This window comes from Erinaceus europaeus, chromosome 23, assembly GCF_950295315.1.
Source record: "Erinaceus europaeus chromosome 23, mEriEur2.1, whole genome shotgun sequence".
Classification (NCBI taxonomy): Eukaryota; Metazoa; Chordata; class Mammalia; order Eulipotyphla; family Erinaceidae; genus Erinaceus; species Erinaceus europaeus.
In genome coordinates, this window is record NC_080184.1 from 5905281 (window position 1) to 5931176 (window position 25896).

At 39.3% G+C, this 25896-nt stretch overlaps 2 protein-coding genes across 4 annotated transcripts in view; both read right to left on the reverse strand.

Annotated features, from left to right (window-relative positions):
* The window catches only part of LOC103123672 (zinc finger protein 709-like), a 418768-nt gene that overhangs the window by 384253 nt on the left and 8619 nt on the right, over nucleotides 1–25896 (reverse strand). The gene's annotated exons all lie outside the window — the stretch shown is intronic.
* LOC103123674 (zinc finger protein 14-like) overlaps nucleotides 17572–25896 on the reverse strand; it is a 66387-nt gene continuing 58062 nt past the window's right edge. Inside the window, exons 3-5 of the mRNA XM_060182089.1 lie at nucleotides 21265–21391; nucleotides 21038–21098; nucleotides 17572–19905 (exon numbers count right to left, since the gene is read on the reverse strand). Coding sequence (XP_060038072.1) covers nucleotides 18132–19905; nucleotides 21038–21098; nucleotides 21265–21391 — 1962 coding nt within the window. The 3' untranslated portion in view covers nucleotides 17572–18131. The remainder of the gene's footprint in view (nucleotides 19906–21037; nucleotides 21099–21264; nucleotides 21392–25896) is intronic.

Here is a 25896-nt window from a genome sequence, read left to right on the forward strand (position 1 = left end):
GAACCTCACATCTCCACTATAGAGCCTCTACTTCCCCCAGTCCTGGAACCCTTGGATAGGGCCCACTTTCCCGTATGCCTCTCCCAATCCATATCAAACAATGTTGCATCTGCCGATCGCAACCTAATCAACGCAACGATTGCCACCTCAACATGCTTCACTTCAGACTGTGTCCAGAGACTTCACGTGTGGAATGACAACCCTTCAGCTTCATTACTCGGGTGAGACCTTTCCTTTCATAGTATACTCTAATTCCATCCCAGGTGGTTCACTTTCTAACAAAGTCCCAAAACCTAGATATATACCAGTTTCTTTGAGAGAGAGCATATGTTCACACGTATCCATAAACTACTGCAAAATACATACCTGAAAGCAGAAGTACACTAGAGCTTGCAGTCAGTACCTCCCTAACACTTCCTCTCCACTATTCCAACCTTTGGGTCCATGATTGCTCAACAATTTGTTTGGCTTTGTATGTTAATTGTCTTTTCAGTCACCAGGTTCCAGATGTCATCAGGATGCCGGCCAGGCTTCCCTGGACTGAAGACCCCACCAATATGTCCTGGAGCTCTGCTTCCCCAGAGACCCACCCTACTAGGGAAAGAGAGAGGCAGACTGGGAGTATGGACCGACCAGTCAACGTCCATGTTCAGCGGGGAAGCAATTACAGAAGCCAGACCTTCCACCTTCTGCAACCCACAAAGACCCTGGGTCCATGCTCCCAGAGGGATAGAGAATGGGAAAGCTATCAGGGGAGGGGATGGGATATGGAGATTGGGTGGTGGGAATTGTGTGGAGCTGTACCCCTCCTACCCTATGGATTTGTTAATTTATCCTTTCTTAAATAAAAAAAAATTAATTGTAAGGAAAACAACAAAAAAATAAGCAAATGGGGTTGTATCCAACTTACAAGCTTATGTACAGCAAATGGAATCACCACCTTAACAAAAATACCTTCCAAAGACTGGGAGAAAATATTTGTATCATACATCATACAGAGAGGGTGAGTAAACAAACAACTGAAAAATAAAATAACAGATGATTGGATCATATAATGGGAGACATATATGGGGGAATCTTCTCAAAAGAAGACATCCAAAGGCCAACAGATAGTTGAAAAAAAATGCTCAAAGTCTATTTATGTTCCAGTATAAAGCAGTATGTGGCCCTGTAATACAATTTGAGATCTGAGAGTATGATACTTCCATGTCTGTTTTTTCTTTTCAAGACTGTTTTGGAACTTCTAGGTGTTTTCTGGGTCCATTTGTAGCTTTTGTTCTATTCTAAAATATTTGCTTGGGATCTTGATGGAGATTGCATTTGTATATGACTCTGGGTAGTATATACATTTTAATGATGTTAAGTCTTCCAACCTATCAACATGGAATATCTTTCCAATTGTATTTGTCTTTTTCTATTTCCTTGAATAGTGACTCATAATTTTCAGTATACAAGTGTTTCACCTGTTAGGTTTATTCCTAGATATTTTACTGTTTGTGTTGTTATAGTAAAAGGAACTGGTTTCTGGATTTCTTCTAACTTCTTAGTATACTTCTACTTCTTCTAACTTAGTATACTATCATATCATCTACAAATAGGTGGAGTTTGACTTCTTCTCTTCCAGTATCTAGCCCTTTAATTCTTTACTCCTGTTTGATTGCTGTGGCAAGAACTTCTGACACTATGTTGAGTAGTAATGGTGGTAATGGTCAGCCCTGTCTAGTGCTTGATCTAAGGGGGTACGTTTTTAGTTTTTCACAATTGAGTACAATGTTTGCTTAGGTCTCCTATATATGGTCTCCACTATTTTGAGGAATTTTCTATCATCCCATTTTTTTGTAATGTTTAAATGATAAAGGAATGTTGGATTTTGGCAAAGGCTTTCTCTGCATCTATTGATATAATCATGTGGTTTTTGTTTTTCTTTTATTGATATGGTGGATCATGTTGATTGATCTATGTGTATTAAACCAACCGTGCATCCCTTGGATAAACCCACTTTGGTTATGATGAATGATCTTGTTAATATATACTGCTGTATCTGGTTGTCTAGAATTTTGTTCAACCTTAGCATCTATGTTCATCAGAGATACTAGTCTGTAGTTTGACTTTTTTGTTGTATCCCTGTGTGCTTTTGGTATCAGAATGACATTGGCTTCATCAAAGCTGGAAGAGAATATGCCTGTATCTTCAAACTTTTGTAAGAGTTATAAAAATAGAAGTATTAACTCTTCCTTGAACATTTTGTAGAATACATTTGTCAAACCATCTGGACCAGGACTTTTATTCTTGGGAAGATTTTTAGTAATGTTCAATTTCTTTGGCTGTGATTGACCTGTTCATTTTTTCTAGTTTCTCCTTGTTTGATTTTGGACATGTGTATCTAGTAACTCTTCTATTTCTTCCAGTATCTCTAGCTTGTTGGCATGTGGTTGTTTATAGAAGCCTCACATGATATGTTGAATTTCTGTGGTGTCTGTTATGATATCTCCTCTTTCATTTACAATCCAATTTATTTGGTTCTTCTTTCTTGCTTGTTGTGCATCTGGCTTGTGGTTCGTTGATTTTGTTTACTTTTTTGAAAAACCAACATTTAGCTTTGTTGACATTTTGTCTGGTTTTCTTATTTTCAATGTTATTTATTTCTGCCCTAACTTTAGTTATTTCAGTCCTTCTGGTGGCTTTAGGGTTCCTTTATTATTACTATTATTATTTAATATTTATTTATTCCATTTTGTTGCCCTTGTTTTATTGTTGTAGTTATTATTGTTGTTGATGTCATTGTTGTTGGCTAGGACAGAGAAATGGAGAGAGAAGGGAAAAACGGGAGAGAAAGATAGACACCTGAAGACCTGCTTCACTGCTTGTGAAGGGATTCCCCTGCAGGTGGGTAGCTAGGGACTTAAACTGTGATTCTTAAGCCAGTCCTTGCACTTTACGCCATCTGCACTTAACCTGCTGTGCTACCACCTGACTCCCTACGGTTCCTTTGTTTTATTTCTAAGTCCATAAGGTGTGTAATCAGGTTGTTTAAAAAGTGAGCTCTTTCTCATTTCCTTTTTAAAAATATTTTATTTATTTTATTTTTGAGAGAAATGCAGAGAGAGAGACACACAGAGAGCCACACCAGAGCACTGCTCAGCTCTGGCTTATGGTGGTACGGGGGATTGAACCTGGGATTTAGGAGCCTCAGGCATGACAGTCTGTTTGCATAACCATTAAGCTATCTACCCCCACCCCTCATTTCCTTTTTTAAAATTATTTATTCCCTTTTGTTGTCCTTGTTGTTTCATTGTTGTTGTAGTTGTCATTGGATAGGACAGAGAGAAATCGAGAGAGGAGGGGAAGACAGAGAGGGGGAGAGAAAGATAGACACCTGCAGACCTACTTCACTGCCTGTGAAGGGACTCCCCCACAGGTGGGGAGCCTGGGGGCTCGAACCCGGATCCTTATGCTGGTCCTTGTGCTTTAAGCCATGTGCGCTTAACCCACTGCACTACTGCCAGACTCCCTTTAATGCAGTTTCATGCAATGTATAAAATCCAGAGAACTGTAATTACCAGTGATAAAATGTGCTAGCCCTGGAAACAATGCTTAAATTGCCCAACAAATAAATTTAAAGTTAAAAAGTAATATATATGATTTATTATATTAATATGATTATTATACAAAAACATTATATTAATATAATATAAAACATTACATATTATTTATATATTATATAAGCCTGCCACCAAGGTTATTGCTGGGGCTCAGTGCCAGCAATACAAATCCATTTCCTTGGGAGCCGGGTGGTGACCCAGCGAATTAAACGCACATGGCACAAAGCACAAGGACTGGCATAAGGATCCCGGTTCGAGCCCCTGCCTCCCCACCTGCAGGAAAGTAGCTTCATAGGCATTGAAGGTCTGCCCCTCTGTCTTCCCCTCCCCTCCTCATTTCTCTCTGTCCTATCCAACAAAAGCGACATCAACAATAGCAATAATAACTACAACAATAAAAAACAAGGGCAACAAAAGGTAATAATTAATTAAAAAATCCATTTCCTCTGGAAGATTTTATTTTTCCTTCTTAATATTTTTTAACATAGGGCAGAGAAAAATTGAGAGAGGATGGGGAAGGGTCCAGGTGGTGCACCTGGTTAAGTGTTCACATTATAGTGTACAGGATTCAGGTTCAAGACCCTGGTCCCCACCTACAAGGGGGAAACTTCACAAGTGGTTAAGCAGGGCTGCAGGTGTCTGTCTGTCTTTTTCCCTATCATCCCTTCCCCTCTCAATTTCTTTCTGTCTCTATACAAGATAAATCAATAAAAATATAATTTAAAAAGAGAGGAGGAGGGGGAGATAGCAGAAGAAAAACAGATACCTGCAAACTTGACTCCGTGCACTTGGTAATATGTGCACTTAGCTAAGTGTGTCATTGCCCAGCCCCCTAAAATTAAATTATAAATGTGCCCTGGAATTTCTCTCCCCATCTGTCTTCCCCTCCTCTTTCGATTTCTCTCTGTCCCATCCAACAACAACATCATCAATGGCAACAGCAACAATAACAATAACAACAGGGGCAACAAAATGGAGAAAAAATAGCCTCCAGGAGCAATGGATTCATAGTGCAGGCACCGAGCTCCAGCAATAACCCTGGAATCAAGATAAAAGTGATTGGGAAAGCTAAAAGCATTGGGAAGTTTCACAAGTGGTAAATCAATGTTGCAGATGTCTTTTTGTCTCCCTCTGTACCACCTCCTTTCCTCTCCATTTCTATTTTTATCAAAAAGGGAATGAAAGGAAAAAATGCGGCCAATAGTTGTGGATTCCTCATGCAGGCAGCAAGCCCCAGGGATAACCCTGGTGGCAAATAAAAAGTAAATAATATAATGAAAATAAATTGAACACTAAAAACTGATTGTCTTGGGGCCCGGCGGTAGCACAGCAGGTTAAGCGCAGGTGGCGCAAAGCGCAAGGACTGGCATATAAGGAACCCGCTTTGAATCCCCGGCTCCCCACCTGCAGGGGGATTGCTTCACGGATGTTGAAGCAGGTCTACAGGTGTCTATCTTTCTCTCCTCCTCTCTGTCTTCCCCTCCTCTCTTGATTTCTCTCTGTTCTATCCAACAACGACAACAGCAATGTCAACAATAACAACAAGGGCAAAAATATCCCCCCCAGCACTATCCCCCCAACAAAATCCCCCCACTCTTCTCAATTTCTGTCTCTATCCAATAATAATTTCTTTTATTTATTTACCCTTTTGTTGCCCTTTTATTGTTGCTGTATTTATCGTCGTTGTTGTTGATGTCGCAATTGTCAAATAGGACAAAGAGAAATGGAGAGAGGAGGGGAAGACGGAGAGAGACAGACACCTGCAGACCTGCTCCACCGCCTGTGAAGTGACTCCCCTGCAGGTGGGGAGCTGGGGGCTCGAACAGGGATCCTTACAACGGTCCTTGCGCTTTGCACCATGTACGCTTAACCCACTGCGCTACCGCCTGACTCCCAATAAAAATATTTTTGAAAAAAGATCTTGAACTCCTGCTGATTCCAGGTCAGGCATGGAGGTCCCTGCATGACACGGAGTAATTCAGGGACACTAACAGTTCTTGATCCCCTGCTCCCTTCTCTGTTGCTGTAGAATCAATTTCTGAGAAGCCTGTGAGCCCAAAGTTTCTACAGAGAGCCAATTAGTCTCCCAAGGGTCCCTGCAGGGTAGGCCTCTCTCCCTGATTTATGTCTGCCGACATAAGATTGGCGGGGTGGGGACAGCGACAGCAGCTCATGATCACTGCTCTTCTGGCTCAGAGGAAACCCTGAAGCAGGTAGGGGCAGTGTGCTGCCTCCAAGGTGACAGCCCAGGAGCCAGGCTCCTTCATTCACTTCAAAGAGAATGCAGGGGGAGTCGGGCTGTAGCGCAGGGGATTAAGCGCATGTGGCGCAAAACACAAGGCCCCGCTTAAGGATCCCAGTTCGAGCCCTGGCTCCCCACCTGCAGGGGAGTCGCTTCACAGGCGGTGAAGCAGGTCTGCAGGTGTCTGTCTTTCTCTCCCCTTCTCTGTCTTCCCCTCCTCTCTCCATCTCTCTCTGTCTTTTCCAACAACGATGACAACAATAGTAACTACAACAATAAAACAAGGGCAACAAAAGGGAATAAATAAATAATACTAAAATAAATATAAAAAAAGAGAATACAGGACAAGCAGAGGAAAGGTTGAGGTTATGCAAACAGACTCTCATGCCTGAGGCCCTGGGGTCTGAGAATTCCATGCCAAACTGAGCAGTGCTCTCATTAGGAAAAGAAGGAGGAGAAGAAAAGGAGAAAGCAGAAGAAAGCACAGCCTTGACCTTTGTTGGTTCAAATACCCACCCCTGGGGAAGTTACATTCAGAGACTTGTGCTTGTGCCTGGAGTGCCTACCAGCACCACCCCAAATTATCCCAACTCCACAATCGTTTCTCTTTTCTTTTTTAAATAATTATTCATTCCCTTTTGTTGCCCTTGTTGGTTTATTATTATAGTTATTGTGTTATCGATGTTGTCATTGTTGGATAGGACAGAGAGAAATGGAGAGAGGAGGGGAAGACAGAGAGGAGGAGAGAAAGACAGACACCTGCAGACCTGCTTCACCGCCTGTGAAGCGACTCCCCTGCAGGTGGGGAGCCGGGGTTCGAACCGGGATCCTTATGCCGGTCCTTGTGCTTTGCGCCACCTACACTTAACCCACTGCTACCGACTGACTCCCCAGAATCCTTTCTCTGAGGCTTCTTCTTTTTTCTTTATTTCCTTTTGTTGCCCTTGTTTTTGCTGTTGTTGTTGTAGTTATTATTGATGTTGTTGTTGGATAGTTCAGAGAGAAATGGAGAGGAGGGGAAGACAGAGAAGGGGAGAGAAAGATAGATACCTGCAGACCTGCTTCACGCTTGTGAACCGACTTCCCTGCAGAACCTGGGGAGCCGAGGGATCTAACTGGGATCCTTACTCCGGCCCTTGCACTTTGCGTCCACGTGCGCTTAACCCACTGCTCCACCACCTGACTCCTTTTCTGAGGCTTCTTGCCATCCACAGGGTTCAGGTTATTTGTAGACTTTTTTTTAGGACTGTAATCCTAATATGTCCCATTAACAAACACCATTGTGCACTATACCAGGAGCTACTGTGGGTAGATGTGTCCTTAAATTCACCAGCCAGGTCCCTGGAGCTGGCTCCACTATCCTATCCTAGACCCTCTCACAGCTGAGCAAACTGGGGCTCAGAGAATAACTTTCAGGATAGGGGTAGATAGCATAATGGCTATGTAAAGAGACTCTCATGCCTGAAGCTTCAAAGTCCTTGGTTAAGTCCCCTGTACCACCATAAGTCTGAGCTGAGCAGTGCTCTGGTAAAATACAAAAATAAAATAGAATGAATAAATACAAATAAATCTACAAAAAGAGAGAAAGAGAATAATTTGTCCAGGGGGCCTGGAGGTCTTGTACCAGGTTGAGCACACTCATTACCATTCATGAGGACCCCATGTTCAAGATCGCAATCCCCTCCTGGGGGGACATTTCACAAGCAGTTAAGCAGAACTTCAGACATCTCTTTCTCTCCCTCTCATTTTGCACACACCCTCTCAATTTCTATCTACCCTATAAAATAAAAAAAGAAAGTGAGAAAGAAACTAATAAAGGAAAAAGAAGGAAAGATAAAGAAGCATAAAAGAAAGAAAGGACATATAAAGAAGGAAAGAACAAAAGGAAGAAAGAAAGATGATTGCTGGGAGAGGTGGATTTGGAGTGCAGGCACCAAGCATTGATGCTAAACATGGTGAAAAAAAAAAAATAAAATAACCAGCCCTTACACAGACATAAAGTAGAAATGCAGAACAGAAACCTGCTGATTAAATAACCTGCGATAAAATCTGCTCCATGGTCAAAAAATGGCAGACTATGATTGAAGCGCATGTTGATGTAAAGACTGCCGATGGCAATACACAAGGACCCAGGTTCAAGCCCCTGGTCCCCAAGTACAGAAGGGAAGCTTTGTGAGTGGTCTTGTGTCTCAGGTGTCTCCCTTTCTCTCTCTCTATCACCCCCTTCCCTCTCAATTTCTGGCTGTCTCTAGCCAATAAATAAATAAATAAATAATAAAAGACAACATATGGCTAATTGCTTCATCTTTTCTGTATGGGGTTTATTTAAAAAAATGCAACAACTGGGAGTTGGACGGTAGTGCAGTGGGTTAAGCGCAGGTGGTCAAAGATCCTGGTTCGAGCCCCCAGCTCCCCACCTGCAGGGGAATCGCTTCACAGGCGGTGAAGCAGGTCTGCAGGTGTCTATTTTTCTCTCCCCCTCTCTGTCTTCCCCTCCTCTCTCCATTTCTCTCTGTCCTATCCAATAACGACATCAATAACAACAATAACTACAACAAGAAAACAACAAAGGCAACACATGGGAATAAATAAATAAAATATTAAAAAAGAAAGAAAATGGAAAAAAATTAAAAAGAAGAGCAGAACGTACTTGGTGACCCCAGAAAAGAAAGTCAGAAAATTACTGGAAATAGTGCATGTGTGGACCAGCTACGATGACATGTGCTAAGTCCTGTGACTACTGCTAACACACTATTGATCATGAACCCCTCACCATAGAACCCTGATCTAGGTTCTAGAGTCCTCCCTCTCAGGCAGATGAGGAAACTGAGGCACAAGAGAAGATCACATAGGTAGCTAGCGGCAAGCCAAAATCCTACAGTTGTGTTGCCCAAGTCCCTGTGCTGTCCATCCCTCAATGAGTTATCCAATCTCCTCATGGCCCCTTCATGATGCTCCCATAAATATTGGAGCTCAAACCCAGACCCTTGTGACTTTTGAGGCTTGACCATCAAGGATGGCAGGAGTAGTGATTAAGATGGCCCAGGGACATGACAGATTTTATTCCATTTACTATTTATCCCATTTGATTGCCTTTGCCATCCATAAATTGTAGAGAATTTGGCAGAAAATACAAATCTCTAGGAGACATGTTTTTTTTTAAATAATTAAAAAAAATTATTTTCCCTTTTGTTGCCCTTTATTGTTGTTGTTATTGATGTTGTCGTTGTTGGATAGGACAGAGAGAAATGGAGAGGAGGGGAAGACAGACACGGGGAGAGAAAGATAGACACCTGCAGACTTGCTTCACCGCCTGTGAAGAGACTTCCCTGCAAGTGGGGAGCCGGGGGCTCGAACCGGGATCTTTACACCAGTCCTTGCACTTTGTACCACCTGCGCTTAACCCGCTGCGATACCGCCCGACTCCCAGGAGACGTGTACCCCTGTCGTGTAGCCCTAGAATCAGGAAACCACCCGTTGGTTACAATCAGCTGTGGGGACCGACAGCCTGGAGTGAGCTGTGTGCTCCACACCTGTTTCTCTACTCACCACCCACCCCAGGGACTCCACCGTCACACATCCAGATGAGAAAGTGACAGAGGGTCAGTTAGGGACACTACAAAGCAGGTTAGGACTCCAGTCCTGATTCATCCTGACACAGGGTCACCAAACCCTGCCTCTGTACAGTGACATGTCCCCAGGTAGGAGGGACAGGCCCACATGGTAGTCCATAGGTCAATGGGAACCTCAGACTCAGAGATCCTCCTGCCCTTTGTCGCTTCTTCTGGTCCCTTTAACACTTGTTCTAGGATCCTGCTCTGTAGGTGGCAGTAAGTGACCGTGATTCTTACGAAGTTCTCCACCTTCTGAGAGACTTGAGGGTAAAATCTGCTCAATAAGGGGCTGGACAATAGTGCAGTGAGTTAAGCACAAATGGCACGAAGCACAAGGACAGGAGTAAGGATCCCAGTTCAAGCCCCTGGCTCCCCACCTGCAGGGAGATCGCCTCACAGGAGGCGAAGAAGGTCTGCAGGTGTCTGTCTTTCTCTTTCCATTGATTTCTCTCTGTCCTAGCCAACAACAATGATAAACAACAACAAAAGGGCAACAAAAGGGAAAAAAATAGCCTCCAGGAGACCACTGCTACAAGCATTTCCAGCCAGCCCAAGCTCTAGAACAGCTACACAACCAAACATTGGATTCTCTGTTCACAAAGAGCCATTTCTTAATCTATTCACAGCTCAAACTCAGGAATCCAGTTATTGACAAATCTGCCCTTGACCAAAGATAGACCAACCCAGACCAGGGCAGATAAAAAAAAAAAAAATTGCGGGCCGGGTGATGGTGCACCTGGATGAGTGCATGTGTTACAATGTGCAAGGACCCAGGTTCGAGCCCCCAGACTCCACCTGTAGGGGGAAAGTTTTTCAAGTGATGTAGCAGTGCTGCAGGTGTCTATCCTTCTCCCTATCTTCCCCTTTCCCTCTTGATTTCTGGCTGTCTTTATCCAATAAATAAAAAGATTAAAGAAAAAAATTGCTTCTAGGAACTGGGTAGTGGTACACTTGCTTGAATGCACACATTACCATGCACAAGGACCCTTGTTCAAGTCCCCATTCCCCACCTGCCGGGGGAAGACTTATGGAGAAGCAGGTTTGCTGGTGTCTCTTTCTCTCTATCTGTTCCTCCCCTATCAAATTCTTTCTGTCCATCAAAAATTAAAAAAAAAAAAAAGGAAAGAAACAAAAGATGTGGGACTGGAAGCCTCACTCTTTCCTTCTGTTTTCCACCATGGCACAGGATCAAGGTGAAAAGAAGAACCCTATGTGGAAACTTTGTATTCCATGTTTTTGATGTGTAGAATTTTTTTTTCGGTTTTATTATTATTATTTATCGAATAGGAATAGCCAGAAATTGAGAGGGCAAGGGGGTGATAAAGAGACACGTGCGACACTGCTTCACCACTCATTAAGCTTTTCTTCTGGGGCTTGAACGCCAGTCCTTATGCATTGTAACATGTGTGCTCAACCAGGTGCACTACTATCTAACCCTGAAACTTTTTAGTTTTTAGTCTAATTCATTCAGGTCTAAGGTTAGGGTCTTCTCATTTCCTGATATAGAATTAGTTTATATGTCTTTGCTCTGTCCCATTGTTCTGAGAGTTATGTTTATTCTCTTTTATTCCCAGGTAAATTTGTAATTTCTCATTTGATATCCCTTTTGACATTATTTTTTACTCTGTGATTTGATTAATCCCCATGTGCATATAGATTTTGCATGTTTCTCACTGTGATTGAGCTCATAACATTTTAAATGGATAATCTATACCATAGGTCAGTCCTGTGTTGTGTCTGCACCTAGGACAGGATGTATAATGCTTCAATCTCTGACAGCCCCAAGGGCAGCTCAGCATTTTGTCTTCTCTGCCAAATTTAAGCCTCTGCCTCCAAGTTAGCTTTCTCTGAGCTTACCTTCTCTTTCTGCTAGCACAGTATGTAGCTCTAATCTCTGTTATCTCTAGAAAGTACAATATCGAGAGTCAGGAGGGTAGCGCAGTGGGTTAAGCACACGTGGCATGAAGAAAGGATCCTGGTTCAAGCCCCCATCTCTCCACCTGCAGGAGAGTAGCTTCACAGGCGGTGAAACAGGTATGCAGGTGTCTTTCTCTCCCACTTTCTGTCTTCCCCTCCTCTCTCCATTTCTCTCTGTCCTATCTTTAGATGTCCTAAAAATGACAGCATCAATAACAACAACAAAAATAACTACAATAAGAAAACGAAGGCAACAAAAGGGAAAATAAATTATATATGTGAAAGTACAATATCTCTGAAAACAATACTCGTTCTCAGCACCTCCATGGATATCATAAAGACATCAGAAGCTGAATAACTTTCTCTTGCTCAGAAATTCACAGCAGTGATTTATTCCATTTCTATCATATTAGTGTAGTTGTTTTAACCCCTGGAGCAATTACAGGGAATTCACTTCCATTTCCACCCCACATTTCAAATCACATGTATTTTCAGTATACATTGTCATTTCCTTCTGTCATTGTCATGCTTTCTTTGTCCTTATATCAGAGAACATCCATGGATTCTATATAATTATGTCCTTATTATCTAGATAAAATGTTTTTTAAATAAATTTTCATTTTAATTTTTAAAAGTTTAAGACATAACTACTACAAATATTAATGACAGGTTTAAAAAAGTGTAAAATGAAAAGAATTTGAAAACATCCTTATACAATTGTACTTACTTATATTCACACTAATTCCCTTAGCAGATAAATCCATTAAGAGTAATAACTTTTGTATTAAAGGTAAATTGTAGAAAACAAACTTTATAATAGAGATTGTTTCAAGAAAAAAAACTATATTTCTAGAAAATTAATAAAATCAACTGGTATTAAGTAGTACTCCAGAGGTAAAAAAAAAGCCTAGCAGACTATGAATTTTGAAAGTGATTTTAAAGTTTTATAAATATACTTCTGTAACCCTGATAAAATGCATTTTAAAGATAGTCTCATCTACATTTTAATAATTTTTAAAGAATTTAATAATTTAAGTGGGTTAAATATTATTATCAGTTTTCATTTTCATATATATTTTATTTTTTAATTATACTAACATTTCAACACTAAGAATGAAATCATTTTTTCATAAATGTAACATATTAGAAAATACTGTAGTGGGAGTCAGTGCAGCGAGTTAAGTACATGTAGCACAAAGTGCAAGGACTGGGGCAGGGATGCCCTGTGTTGACACCAGGGGACAGAGAACTAACCAGGAAACTCAGGAGAAGATCTATACCTTGGTAGCCTATCAGTGGGGCTGTGAAAGTGTCTTTGCATGACCACTGGATTATCTCTTCCTCACCCTGCTTTATCTCTTGGTCAGGAGCCATTGATTAAACTAAGAAGCTTACTTATAGCTTAAAAGCCCTCAGGTTCTCATAGCCTACAGGGAAGAAAAAGGACAAAAGAAGCTTTAACAGCCATTGTGCTCCAACTCAGGGATTAAAGTAATATTGAAACAACTGTTAATTTCCACAACTATGAACTCTTTAAGTACCTTTCTTAGACACAAGACAATCCAGGCAAGAGTGATCAGTAATTTGAAAGATACTGAGAGAGAGACCTTATAACATACTACATAGAATGGTTAAACAAACAAGAAGAAATATTGAAGAAATAAACCAGGAGCAGAGTCCAGCTAAAAGCCCCACAAAGGTTAAACCATAAAATAGTGAGGTCAACATCCAAACACTAGTTAAGGAAATAGTCACAGGAGTGAGTAAATAATTTGAAAGAATTGTCATCAGAAATGCAGACATGGGAGTTGGGCGGTAGCACAGTGGTTAAGCGCATGTGGCGCAAAGCTCAAGGACTGGCGTAAGGATCCTGGTTCAAGCCCCCGGCTCCCCACCTGCAGGAGAGTCACTTCATAAGCAATGAAGCAGGTCTGCAAGTGTCTTTCTCTACCCGTCTTCCCCTCCTCTCTCCATTTCTCTCCTATCCAACAACAGCATCAATAAGAACAATAAAAATAAATAAATGAATAAAATATATTAAAAAAAAAGAAATGCAGACACAATGAAGAACACTCTGAAGGAAAACACTAATTATCTCAAGGTTATTAGAGAGCTGAAAACTGAAATAGCTGATCTAAGAATACAACTAGCTGAACAAGCTAAAACAGTATCAGAACAGGAAAACAAAATAGATGAACTCCAGAAAACAGTAGAGGGCAGAGAGAATAGAATCAATGAGGCTGAAGACAGAATTAGCAAGATCGAGGATGAATTAGAGACATCTAAAAAAGAAGTAAGAGATCTCAAAAAGAGATTAAGAGATGCTGAAAACAAAAACAGAGTCCTATGGGATGACTTCAAAAGAAACAATATATGCATTATTGGCTTACCAGAGGAAGAAAGAGAGGGAGAGGAAGAAAGCATTCTTCAAGCCATAATAGCTGAAAACTTCTCTAGTCTAGACAACATAAGACACAAAGGTTTGGGACTGGGTGGTGGTGCACCTGGTTGAGTGACATGTTACAGTGTGAAAGGACCTGGGTTCAAGTCCCTGTCCCCCACCTGCAGGGGGAAAGCTTTGCGAGTGGTGAAGCAGGGCTGCTGGTGTCTCTCTATCTCCACCTTCCCTCTCAATTTCTGGCTGTTTCTATCCAATAAATAAAGATAATTTTTAAAAAATGCTTTGGGGAGTCGGGAGGTAGCACAGTGGGTTAAGCGCACGTGGTGCAAAGCACAAGGACCAGCATAAGGATCCTGATTTGAGCCCCTGGCTCCCCACCTGCAGGGGAGTCACTTTACAGGCAGTGAAGCAGGTCTGCAGGTGTCTATCTTTCTCTCCCCTCTCTGTCTTCCACTTCTCTCTCCATTTCTCTGTCCTATCCAACAATGATGACATAAATAACAACAACAATAATAACTACAACAAGAATAAAAAACCGAGGGCAACAAAAAGGAAATAAATATTTTTAAAAAAAGAAAAAGAAAAAAATGCTTTAATAAAAAAAAGACACAAAGGTTAAAGAAGTCCAGAGAGTCTCAAACAGAATTAACCCAGATGTCAAGACACATCATATTTAAAATGAAAAATAATAAGGATAAAGAAAGGATCCTGAAGGCTGCAAGAGAAAAACAGTCACCTACAGAGGAAAACCCATAAGGTTTGCAGCAGATTTCTCCACACAAACACTACAGGCCAGAGGAGAATGGCAAGATATCTATTGAGTGCTCAATGAGAAAGGCTTTCAACCACGACTACTATATCCTGCTAGACTGTCATTAGGACTAGTTGGAGGCAAAAAACCTTCTCAGACAAGCAACAGTTGAAAGACTCAACTATCACCAAGAAGAGAGAAGTTCTGAAAGGTCTCCTATAAACAGTCAGGCCACCATAATATGCCATATATAAGAACACTCTAAAACTCTACAAGAATGGTGTTAAAATAGCTTCAATCTTTGATATCAATAAGTATCAGTGGCCTGAATTCACCTATTAAAAGGCATAGAGTAGGAAGATGGATCAGAAAACACAACCCAATCATATGCTGTCTATAGGAAACCTACCTAACTCAACAAGACAACACAGACTCAAAGTGAAAGGATGGAAAACTATCATACAAGCCAATGGCCCACAAAAAAGGGCAGGAACAGCTATTCTCATATCTGACATGATAGACTTCAAAATAAATAAAATTAAAAAAAGATAGGGATGGACATTACTTAATGCTCAGAGGATCAGTCAATCAAGAGGACTTAACAATTATTAACATCTATGCACCCAATGAGAAGCCATCTAAATACATCAAACATCTACTGAAAGAGCTACAGCAATATATTAACAGCAACACAGTAATAGTAGGGGACTTCAACACTCCACTCACTCAATTGGACAGCTCATCTAGGCAGAATTTAATAAATGAGGGAGCTAAATGAGGAGATAGATAAACTAGAACTATTGGACATTTTCAGAGTCATTCACCCCAAGAAACTGGAATACATATTCTACTCAAGTCCACATGGGTCATTCTCAAGGATAGACCATATGGCCACAAAGACAGCATCAGCAAATCATCCCAAGCATCTTCTCAGACCACAGTAGAATTAAACTAACACTGGAAGCTCACCAGTACACTACTTAACAACTATGGGGTCAAAGAGGAAATAAAGGAAGAAATCAAAATATTTTGAGAGTTCAATGAAAATGAGGACAAGTTATCAAAATATTTGGGACACAGCTAAGGCAGTACTGAGAGGGAAGTTCATAGCCATACAAGCACACATTAGGAAACAAGAAAAAAGGACAAATAACCTGATTGCACATCTTAAAGATCTAGAAGAAGGGCGGGGAAAACAACATAATGGTTATGCCTGAAGCTCCTAAATCCCAGGTTCAATTCCCCACACTAACATAAACCAGAGCTGAGCAGTGGTCTGGTGTTTCTGTGTGTGGGGGTCTCTCAGCATCTTTCTCAAAAAAATAAAATAAAATTTAAAACCAAGAGATTACCTTTATATGCCTTACACCAGACAAGAGGCTAATAATATATAAAGAGCTTGCCAAATTCAACAACAAGCAAACAAATAACCCCCCCCCAAAATGGGGAGAGGACATGGACAGAATATTCAGCACAGAAGAGATCCAAAAGGCCAAAAACACATGAAAAAATGCTCCAAGTCTTTGTCAGAGAAATGCAAATAAAGATAACAATGAGATACCACTTCACTCCTGTGAGAATGTCATACATCAGAAAATGTAGCAGCAACAAATGCTGGAGAAGGTGTGGGGTCAAAGGGACCCTGCTGCACACCTGTCCAAAGATCTATGTACACATGTTCTTAGCAGCACAATTTGTAATAGCCAAAACCTAGAAGCAACTCAGATGTCCTACAACAGATGAGTGGCTGAGCAAGTTGTGGTGTATATACACAATGGAATACTACTCAGTGATTAAAAACAGTGAGTTCACCATTTTCATCCGATCTTGGATGGAGCTTGAAAAAATCATGTTAAGTGAAATAAGTGAGAAACCGAAGGAAGGATGAATATGAGATGATCTCCCTCTCAGGCAGAAGTTGAAAAACAAGATCAGAAGAGAAAACACAAGTAGAACTTGATCTGGAATTGGCATATTGCACCAAAGTAAAAGACTTTGGTGGGCAGGTGGGGGAGAGGGAGAATACAGGTCGAAATAGATGACAGAGGACCTAGTGGGGGTTGTATTGTCATATGGGAATGTTATGCATTTATAAACTATTTTATTTACTATCAAATGTAAAATATTAATTCCCCAATAAAGAAATTTAAAAGAGGGGATGGGGAGATAGAGCAGGAAAGAGAATAATGGATACCTTCAGACCTGTTTCACTGCTTTGCTGCTTGTGAAGTGTCTCCCCCTACAGGTGGTGAACCAGGATCTGAACCTAGATTCTTGTGCAGGTTCTTGTGCTTCGCTTAGTATTACGTGCATAATGGATGGCACCACTGCCCGATTCAACTTCTTGGCTTCTGGTCTTCTAATTTCTCCTATACCATATATACTATTTTTATTTCTTCCTTTTCCTCCTTCCTTCCTTTCTTTTTCTTCTCTCTGATTCCTTACTGCCACACCACCTCTGTTGACCTCAACCAAATCACTAATAGTGCTACCATTACACACCATGTGTCTCCTGAATTTTTACTGTGGATTGTAACCAGAGATATTTAGCTTGAGATGTTAACCTTGCACCTCTTCAAAACATGGTGAAATCTTTCCTAACACATAGGATTACCTATATCCATGTTAGATAGCACATCAAACAAAATTACAGATATCCAATATAGGCTAGGGTTTAAGGTAGTGGGTACAGGTGTACCTGTATCCATAAAGAAAAAAAAAGGAATAATGAACCCACCTTCTCTGACCCATCTTGGATGGAACTGGAAGGAATTATATTATGTTAGGTACGTAAGAAAAGAAAGATGACTATGGGATGATCCTGCTCATAAACTGAATATGAGAATGAACAGATTGGGAAAAACAAGGTAGAATTTGACTCCTTTTGGAGTATTACACCAAAGTAAAAAACCAAAACTCTGGGTTCAGGGTAAGGGCAGATATTCAGCTTCAATATAGGAGGGGTTGTAGTGGGAATGTTGTTAATATATGTTACTATTAATTCATAATCTTATATATCAGTATTTAATCAATATAAGCTGGAAAAATAAGATTCAAAGTCAACAAAGGCAATAAAAGGGAAAATAAATAGAGGAAAGAGGGCAGGACATCTGAAGTGCAGCATCACTGCTTGTAACCTGAGAATCAAAATTAAAGAACAAAAGTACTTTTCCACAAGACAGATACAATCCATACAAAAGCATAAAGTCTGTATTACTATTCAACTATTTAAATTCACTAAGTTTCTCTCCAGTATGAGTTATTCTGTAGTTCTACAATGTTATTTCTATAATGTCTACACTGATAAGATCTTTTGTCTAATGTTAGTATATTTAGATGTGTTAAAAATGTCATTCTATTTGAATATTTAATCATTATTCAAATTTAATAAAGTTTCTGTACCAAGTGGGCTTCCCAAAGTATTAGAATTAAAATGCTTATTTAAATTCCTTACATTCACATAAAACTCACAGGTGTTTACTTGTATATTTCAAACTGTGGTCTCTAATCATTTAAAATTTCATTAAAGTTTCTCTCCACTGTCAGCAATTTCATTTGTTCAAAGAAATTGAATCTCATTGACATGGTGCCTATTTTCATATGCTCAATGACTATTGAAATAATGGAAAGCTTTACTGTATTGATTATATTCATAGGGATCCTCTCCACTGTGACTTCTTTCATATACCTTAAGAGTAGAAGGATATTCTGGGGTTTTACTACTTTGTTCACATTCATAGGGATTCTCTCCACAGTGAGTTCTTTCATGTGTCTGATGATAACTGGAGCAATTAAATGTTTTACTGAATTGTATACATTCATAAGGTTTCTCTCCACTGTGAGATCTTTTATGTGTCCTAAAAGAACTGAAAAACCTGAATGTTTTATTACATTGTGTACATTTATAAGGTTTCTCTCCACTGTGAGTTCTTTCATGTATCCGAAGAGAACATGATTGACTGAATGTTTTACTACATTGTTTACATTCATAGGGTTTTTCTCCACTGTGAATTCTTTCATGTGTCCGAAGATTAGATAACTGACTGAATGTTTTACTACACTGTTTACATTCATAGGGTTTCTCACCACTGTGAATTCTTTCATGTGTCCTAAGAGAACTGGAATATCTAAATGCTTTATGACACTGCTTACATTCATAGTGTTTCACTCCTCTATGAATTCGTTCATGTGTCCGAAGAAGATTGGATTGAGTGAATGTTTTACAACATTGTTTACATTCATAGAATTTATCTCCACTATGAGTTTTTTCATGCTTCTGAAGAGAAAAGGAAAATCTGAATGTTTTAGTACATTGTTTACATTCATAGGGTTTCTCTCCACTATGAGTTATTTCATGCCTCCGAAGAGAACTGGAAGAACTGAATGTTTTAGTACATTGTTTACATTCATAAGGTTTCTCTCCACTGTGAGTTCTTTCATGTTCCCGAAGATTACTGGATCGCCTGAATGTTTTCCTACATTGTTTACATTCATAGGGTTTCACTCCACTGTGAGTTCTTTCATGTCTTCGAAGATGACTAGAATAACGGAATGTTTTACTACACTGTTTACATTCGTAGGGTTTCTCTCCACTGTGAGTTCTCTCATGTCTCCGAAGAAGACTGGGTTGCCTGAATGTTTTACTACATTGTTTACATCCATAGGGTTTCTCTCTGCTGTGAGTTTTTTCATGATTCCGAAGATATTTGGATGTAATGAATGCTTTACTACATTGTTTACATCCATAGAGTTTCTCTCCACTGTGGATTGTTTCATGTGTCCGAAGATAACTGGCACAACTGAATGTTTTACTACATTGTTTGCATTCATATGACTTCTCTCCACAGTGAGTTCTTTCATGGAAACGAAGAATTCCGAAACAACTGAATGTTTCACTACAATTTTTACAATGATATGGCTTCTCTCCACTGTGCATTCTTTCATGTTCTCGAAGATTACTGGATCGCCTGAATGTTTTACTACATTGTTTACATTCATAGGGTTTCTCTCCACTGTGAGTTTGTTCATGTCTTCGAAGATTACTAGATCGCCTGAATGTTTTATTACATTGTTTACATTCATAGGGTTTCTCGCCATTGTGAGTTCGTTCATGATCCTGTAGAGAACTGCATCGGTTGAATGTTTTACTACATTGTTTACATTCATAGGGTTTCTCTCCACTGTGAATCCTTTCATGCTTCCGAAGATAACTGGAACAACTAAATGTTTTACTACATTGTTTACATTCGTAAGATTTCTCTCCAATGTTAATTTTCTGATTTTGAAGATGACTAGAATAAGTGAATACTTTGTTGTTTAATTCACATTCTTGAGGTTTTTGACTTCTTTTTTTGGCTCCAGTGATACTGATTATATTACTGTAAAACAATGAGAAATTATTTAATGAGATATGAACAAACAAAAACAAAGCTCAATTTTATTATGAAAATGCAGGTCATTAACAATAAAAAGTCATAAATATCAATATTATTTGACTTAAAATGTTTATCCTGATAAAAGGCTCTCACAGATGAAAGTAAAGCAAATCTCTAAGAAAAAGTTGGGAAACACTAAATTTGCTTCTATAATGCACATATGCATTAAGCTACAACTAATCATAACTTTATAGATGTTCTGTATTTAATTGAACTACCTTTTGTTAATAACAAGTTTTGTCTTTGTGTTGAAATTTGATTGAAATCACTGATTATTTTTAATGACTATCTCTAAAATCATGAAATTATAGATATTCATATATAGGACATATGCTTAGTGTTTTCAAATATACTACTTTGTAATCACTGAGTTTCTATGCCTTTAAAATTTTCATTTACTTACTATATGGGAGAAAGATTTTTCCCTGAAGTGGAGAAAGGAGTTAATTTTGTATACCAATATGGTACATGTGTTGCCAGTGATTCAAATGAGAACTTCAGGCATATATGTCAAATCTGTCACTATTTCAGTTACATGGCCATCTACTCTATAACTTATTAGTAGCATCATTTTTGATGAATTAGTTTAAGAATTTGATTATAAATTTTGTTTAACTAACGAGACTATATTATAGTGTGAGCCAAGTAACTCAAATATATTAAAGAGCATACACTTAAGAAACCAAAGTTTTGGGAGTCAGGCGGTAGCGCAGTGGGTTAAGCGCAGGCGGCGCAAAGTGCAAGGATCCTGGTTTGAGTCCCTGGCTCCCCACCTGAAGGGGAGTCACTTCACAGGTGGTGCAGCAGGTCTGCAGGTGTCTATCTTTCTCCCCCCCATTTTCTTCTCCTCTCTCCATTTCTCTCTGTCCTATTTAACAATGACTACATCATCATCAACAACAATAACTACAATAATAAAACAACAAAGGCAACTAAAGGGAATAAACAAATATTAAAAAAAAAAGAAACCAAAGTGCTCATTCACACAGGGAAACTACACAGGCAGCAAATCTCAGTGCAATTCACAGTAGCTTCTGGGTGGGACAATATTTTTTACTATGACTGTGACTCAAACCTTTGTTTACTTCCTTGGTGGTTATGCTGCTCTTCTGTAGAATGGTCTCCTTGCAATTTTTCTAAAAATACAAAAATATTAGAAATTATACAATTATATTGGGTTTTTGGTTTATCATTAGTCTTAATCACAATCTTGCCCTGTTCACTTAACAGTGATTCCATTTACATTGGTGGACAAAAAAAGATTGGTCTTCTACTTGACAAATTAATGAATATTATAATTACCTATTGAGAGAAAGTTCATAAAGGTTTCCCACATCACATCTCTGTAGAGTTTCTTCTCTGAAGGGTTTAATAGTGCCCACTCCTCTTGAGTGAATATCACAGTTACATCTTCATAGGTCACTGAGCACTAAAATATATTCATTGTATTTATATGAGAAAACACTTTATACTCATAGCTTATTAGCCATCCAGTTTTTACTTTATGAAGCTGATGATTGTATCATCTCCAAACATATCTTTGGTGACTTGATCAGCAAATACCTCACATCATAGAGAGTGATACGATGATTGCTACAGTGATTACAGCTTTGGATTTTTTAGCATGAGCTCCTGAGTCCAGTCCCTGGCATGTCATGTGACACAGTGACGCTACTGTTAAATGAACTTGAGAGGCTGGAGAAACAGGCCCAAGAGGAACAGAGTCAGGTCTGCAAGAGGAACTGGTGAACAACTTAATTTGTTTTCCTGTTCATGTTTTTATCACTGAAGCTTTATTGATACATGGTATCTTTTTTTTTTCCCCAGGTAGAAAAAGAGAAACAGGAAAGACACCCCAGCACTGAAGCTCCAATGTGGTGGGGCCTGGATTAAATGATGACTATGAATATGGGAAAGTAGCTAATAGTTTGAGGGAGCTATTTTGCTGGCCATGGACCATATTATGTTTACAATTACATTTATGTATCAGTGAAAGAGATATACAGGGGGAGACAGAACAATGCTCAGCTCTGGTTTCTGGTGATGCAGTAGAACCTCAGACATTAACGTTTTCTGCATGATAATTATGTTGTCTTCCCAAATACACTGTCTTCCTCAAAGAAGTCAGTCGTCCTACTGGGACTGGAGTAAGGAGAGAGCATTGCTTGCTGTAAGCAGACTCAAGGTTCTAGCTCCATAAAAGAACTGTCAGGGAGTTGGGCTGTAGCTTCATAAGGGAGCTTTCAAACTATATATTTTTTCCATATTATATCACTTTTACATAATGGCTGGGAATACTGACTTCAGGTCCTCATTTATGGTAAACCGTCTTCTATGGATTGAGCTGTCTTTAGTTCTTTTATTTCTAGGCTTAGTGTGACAAACTGGAATTTTTCAAATGAGTAAACCTGAACAGGGAAACTACTCATTTTGTAGATCATTGCCTTTGAGTGCCTAAACTTTATTGTTTTATCCCAAACATGTACTAAAATGGTGTTATGGGATCTATCTCAATCTCTCTCCTCTCCCTCCCTCCCTATGTCATGTGAAATTATGATTAATATGTAATAAAATGAAACTTAATTTTGTTTTAATGAGAAGGACTGGGGACTATAGGATATATACAGGATTTTTAGGCTTTAAGCCTCAAAGGCTTTAGGTTAAATTCCCTGGTTTTAGAGCTAAAAGGAGTTATGAGAGCACTTCCTCAAAGGAAGTTAGTAAATATTGAAAGAAAGTAATAAAAACCCTTTAAAATAAAATAACTTGGAGGCCAGGTGGTAAATGTGAGACACAAGACTCTGCCACCACAGGATCACTTCCAAATAAATGCACACACCTATTGTCCAGAATTGGATCCTAAAGTAGCAGCATATATTTGTGAAAAAGAACATACTTCCCAAAGAATAAAATAAATAAAATATATGAATAATATGAGATAAAAGGAGATCACTACTAGTAAGGGAATCCTTGGATTAACTCTATAAATATGATGGGTAGTTTTATTCTTAACTCTGACACTGTCTTCAAAAACAGTATTTTTAGTCCATCTCCATGTTAGCTATCAAGCTCAAGAAAAAGTTACTCAAGTCTTGGGCAGGTACAAACATACCTAAAATACTTTGTAGCTTCTTTACACTTTGAAATCCCTATTCTCATATGCTATATTCCTACTTTCTCATTTCCACTTATTAGACATTTTCTCCTGCTTTATATCTTACTTCCTTTCAGATGCCAAGTTGCAGGTGCTATAATGATTCCATTCTGAGTCGCCTGGGCAACCAACCTCACTAATATGCTCCATAACCTTCCCTCTCCAGAGCCCTACCCCTGCCATTGAAAGATAGAAAGAGACTGGAGATATGGATCAAAAAACTGCCAATGTTCCACAAATAAATAAATAACAGCCAACCAATATATGGGACCTTGGGAGAACCACTGCAGTTTCCAGTGGAAGAAATGGGGCTATAGAACTCTGGTGGTGGGAACAGTGTGGAATTTTGCCCCTAGTTATTTATTTTTTAAATATTTATTTATTCCCTTTTGTTGCCTTTGTTGTTTTATTGTTGTAGTTATTACTGTTGTTATTGATGTCGTCATTGTTGGATAGGACAGAGAGAAATGGAGAAAGGAGGGGAAGACAGAGAGGGGGAGAGAAAGATAGACACATGTAGACCTGCTTCACCACCTGTGAAGCGACTCCCCTGCAGGTGTAGAGCCAGGATCCTTAAGCCAGTCCTTACGCTTTGTGCCACATGCACTTAACTTGCTGCGCTACCACCCGATTCCCGCCCCTAGTTATTATATAACTATTTAAGTCAATCATAAATCACTAATAAAAATAAATCACTAATAAAAATAAATGAAAAATTTTAAAAGAGAGAGCCAAAGAGTCATTTCATCATTTTGAGATTGTGCCTTGACATAGATAATGTCCAGGGTTCAGATCTGGCAGCATATGAGTGGGAGAAAGAAAGATCAAGAGCAGTGATGTATCTGAATGAGTAAGGAGCCCAGAAAGATGAAATGACATTTGTGCAAGGCATTGCCTTGGAAAACAATGTTGATAAAATAAGAGGACAACACTTTCAATTTTTCACACCTATGAGTAAGGGTACCAAACTACATCAATTTCTTGGTGTTTTCTGTAGCAAGGCCCTACTTTGTTGAGCCAATATATAATCAGCCACATTCTCACTTAATTTTTATGCAAGAATCACTGCTTCAGAGCTTCCTAGTTCTCCCTGTGACATTTGAGGACATGGATGCCACTGAGTAGTAAGGGCTTGAGTAAGACCACAATCTAGGTGGTTAGAGAGGTATATTTTCCCTGTAATTCTTCTATGATATATTCACTCATGTTACCCCAACCTTCTTTTTTTAAAAAATAATTTATTTATTCATGAGAATGATAGGAGTAGAGAAAGAACCAGACATCACTCTGTTACATGTGCTGCTTGGGATGGGACTCAGGACCTCATGGTTGAGAATCCAATACTTTATCCACTGCGCCACCTCCCGGACCACTACCCTAACCTTCTTTACCAGGTACATGACTAGGTTCAAGCCCAGCCCTTATGAAACTGAAAGAGTTTTGAGGTCTCCATCAGTCTCTTAACTTTTGTCTCCATCTAAAACATATATTCACAGGGTCAGTCGTGATGCACCTGATTGAGTGCACGTGGTATAATACGAAAGGTCCCAGGTTCAAGCTTCTGGTCCCAACCAGCAGGGGAAAGCTTCTGGAGTGGTGAAGCAGTGCTGCAGGTGTCTCTCTGTCTCTATCTAATAAATAAAGATAATTAAAGAATTAAAAAAATAAAACATATATTCACTCACAAACTTAAGATTATCAAGGGCACCTTGTTTAAACTTGATGGGACCACAGCTATAAAGATATTAAGAGGTATATGGACCAATAGGGTCTAAGTCAGTTTGAAGCAAAAAAAAAAAAAGGGGGGTGGGGGATGGAGGAGCAAAATTACTTACTGCCAGGAGAGATTATAATTTAAGAGGTAGGGCACATGCCTTATCATAGACTAATTCTCAAGTTCTCAAACCTGGCATTACATGCCAATTCTATGACATTAGAGCAAGTTCCACTGCTATGCTTTATCTCTGTGTATTTGAATTATAAAGTGGTGTATGAGGAGAAAAATCATATACAGTTTAGTCCACTATTCATCAAATATGTACTTGGGGACTGGGGATAGAGCAGAATAGTTACACAATGACATTCAAGGTTGGCGTTTCAAGGTTTAGCCCCTAAGATCACAATAAGGCAGAGGTGAACAGTGTTCTAGTTAGAAATCACTATACCTAAATTAGACTTCCTAGCTTCTTCTCATACAAAGGCCATCAGTCAAGACTATACTTTCAGGGATCATTTCTATATTATGTTACAAAAGCCATCAGTCCCATCTACTCCATTCTTACCTTTAGGTTACTGTTATTAAAATAAATAATAAATAAATAAGTGGTCCAGGAGATGGCACAGTAGATAAAGCATTGGATTCTCAAGCATGAGGTCCCGAGTTCAATCCCTGGCAGCACATGTACCAGAGTGATCTGGTTCTTTCTCTCTCCTCCTATCTTTCTCATAAATAAATAAATAAATTCTTTAAAAATAAATAAATAAAATAAAGTCCTGCTTTATATCATACCACCCTTTGGCCAAGTTGCAGACACTACCGTGATGCCATCCTAACTTCCCTGAGCAGACAACCTCACCAATGTGTCCTGGAACCTCAACTCCCCAGAGCTGTATCCCTCTAGGAAAGATAGAAACAGGCTGGGGGTATAAATCAACCCACCAATGTCCATGTTCAAATAAAAATGAGAATCAGGAAATGGAATGTACTGTGTTTTCATTGTGAGAGGTATTTTATTTCTTGCCACCACTTTTTATAAGTGATTTAATGATTGCCAAATTGT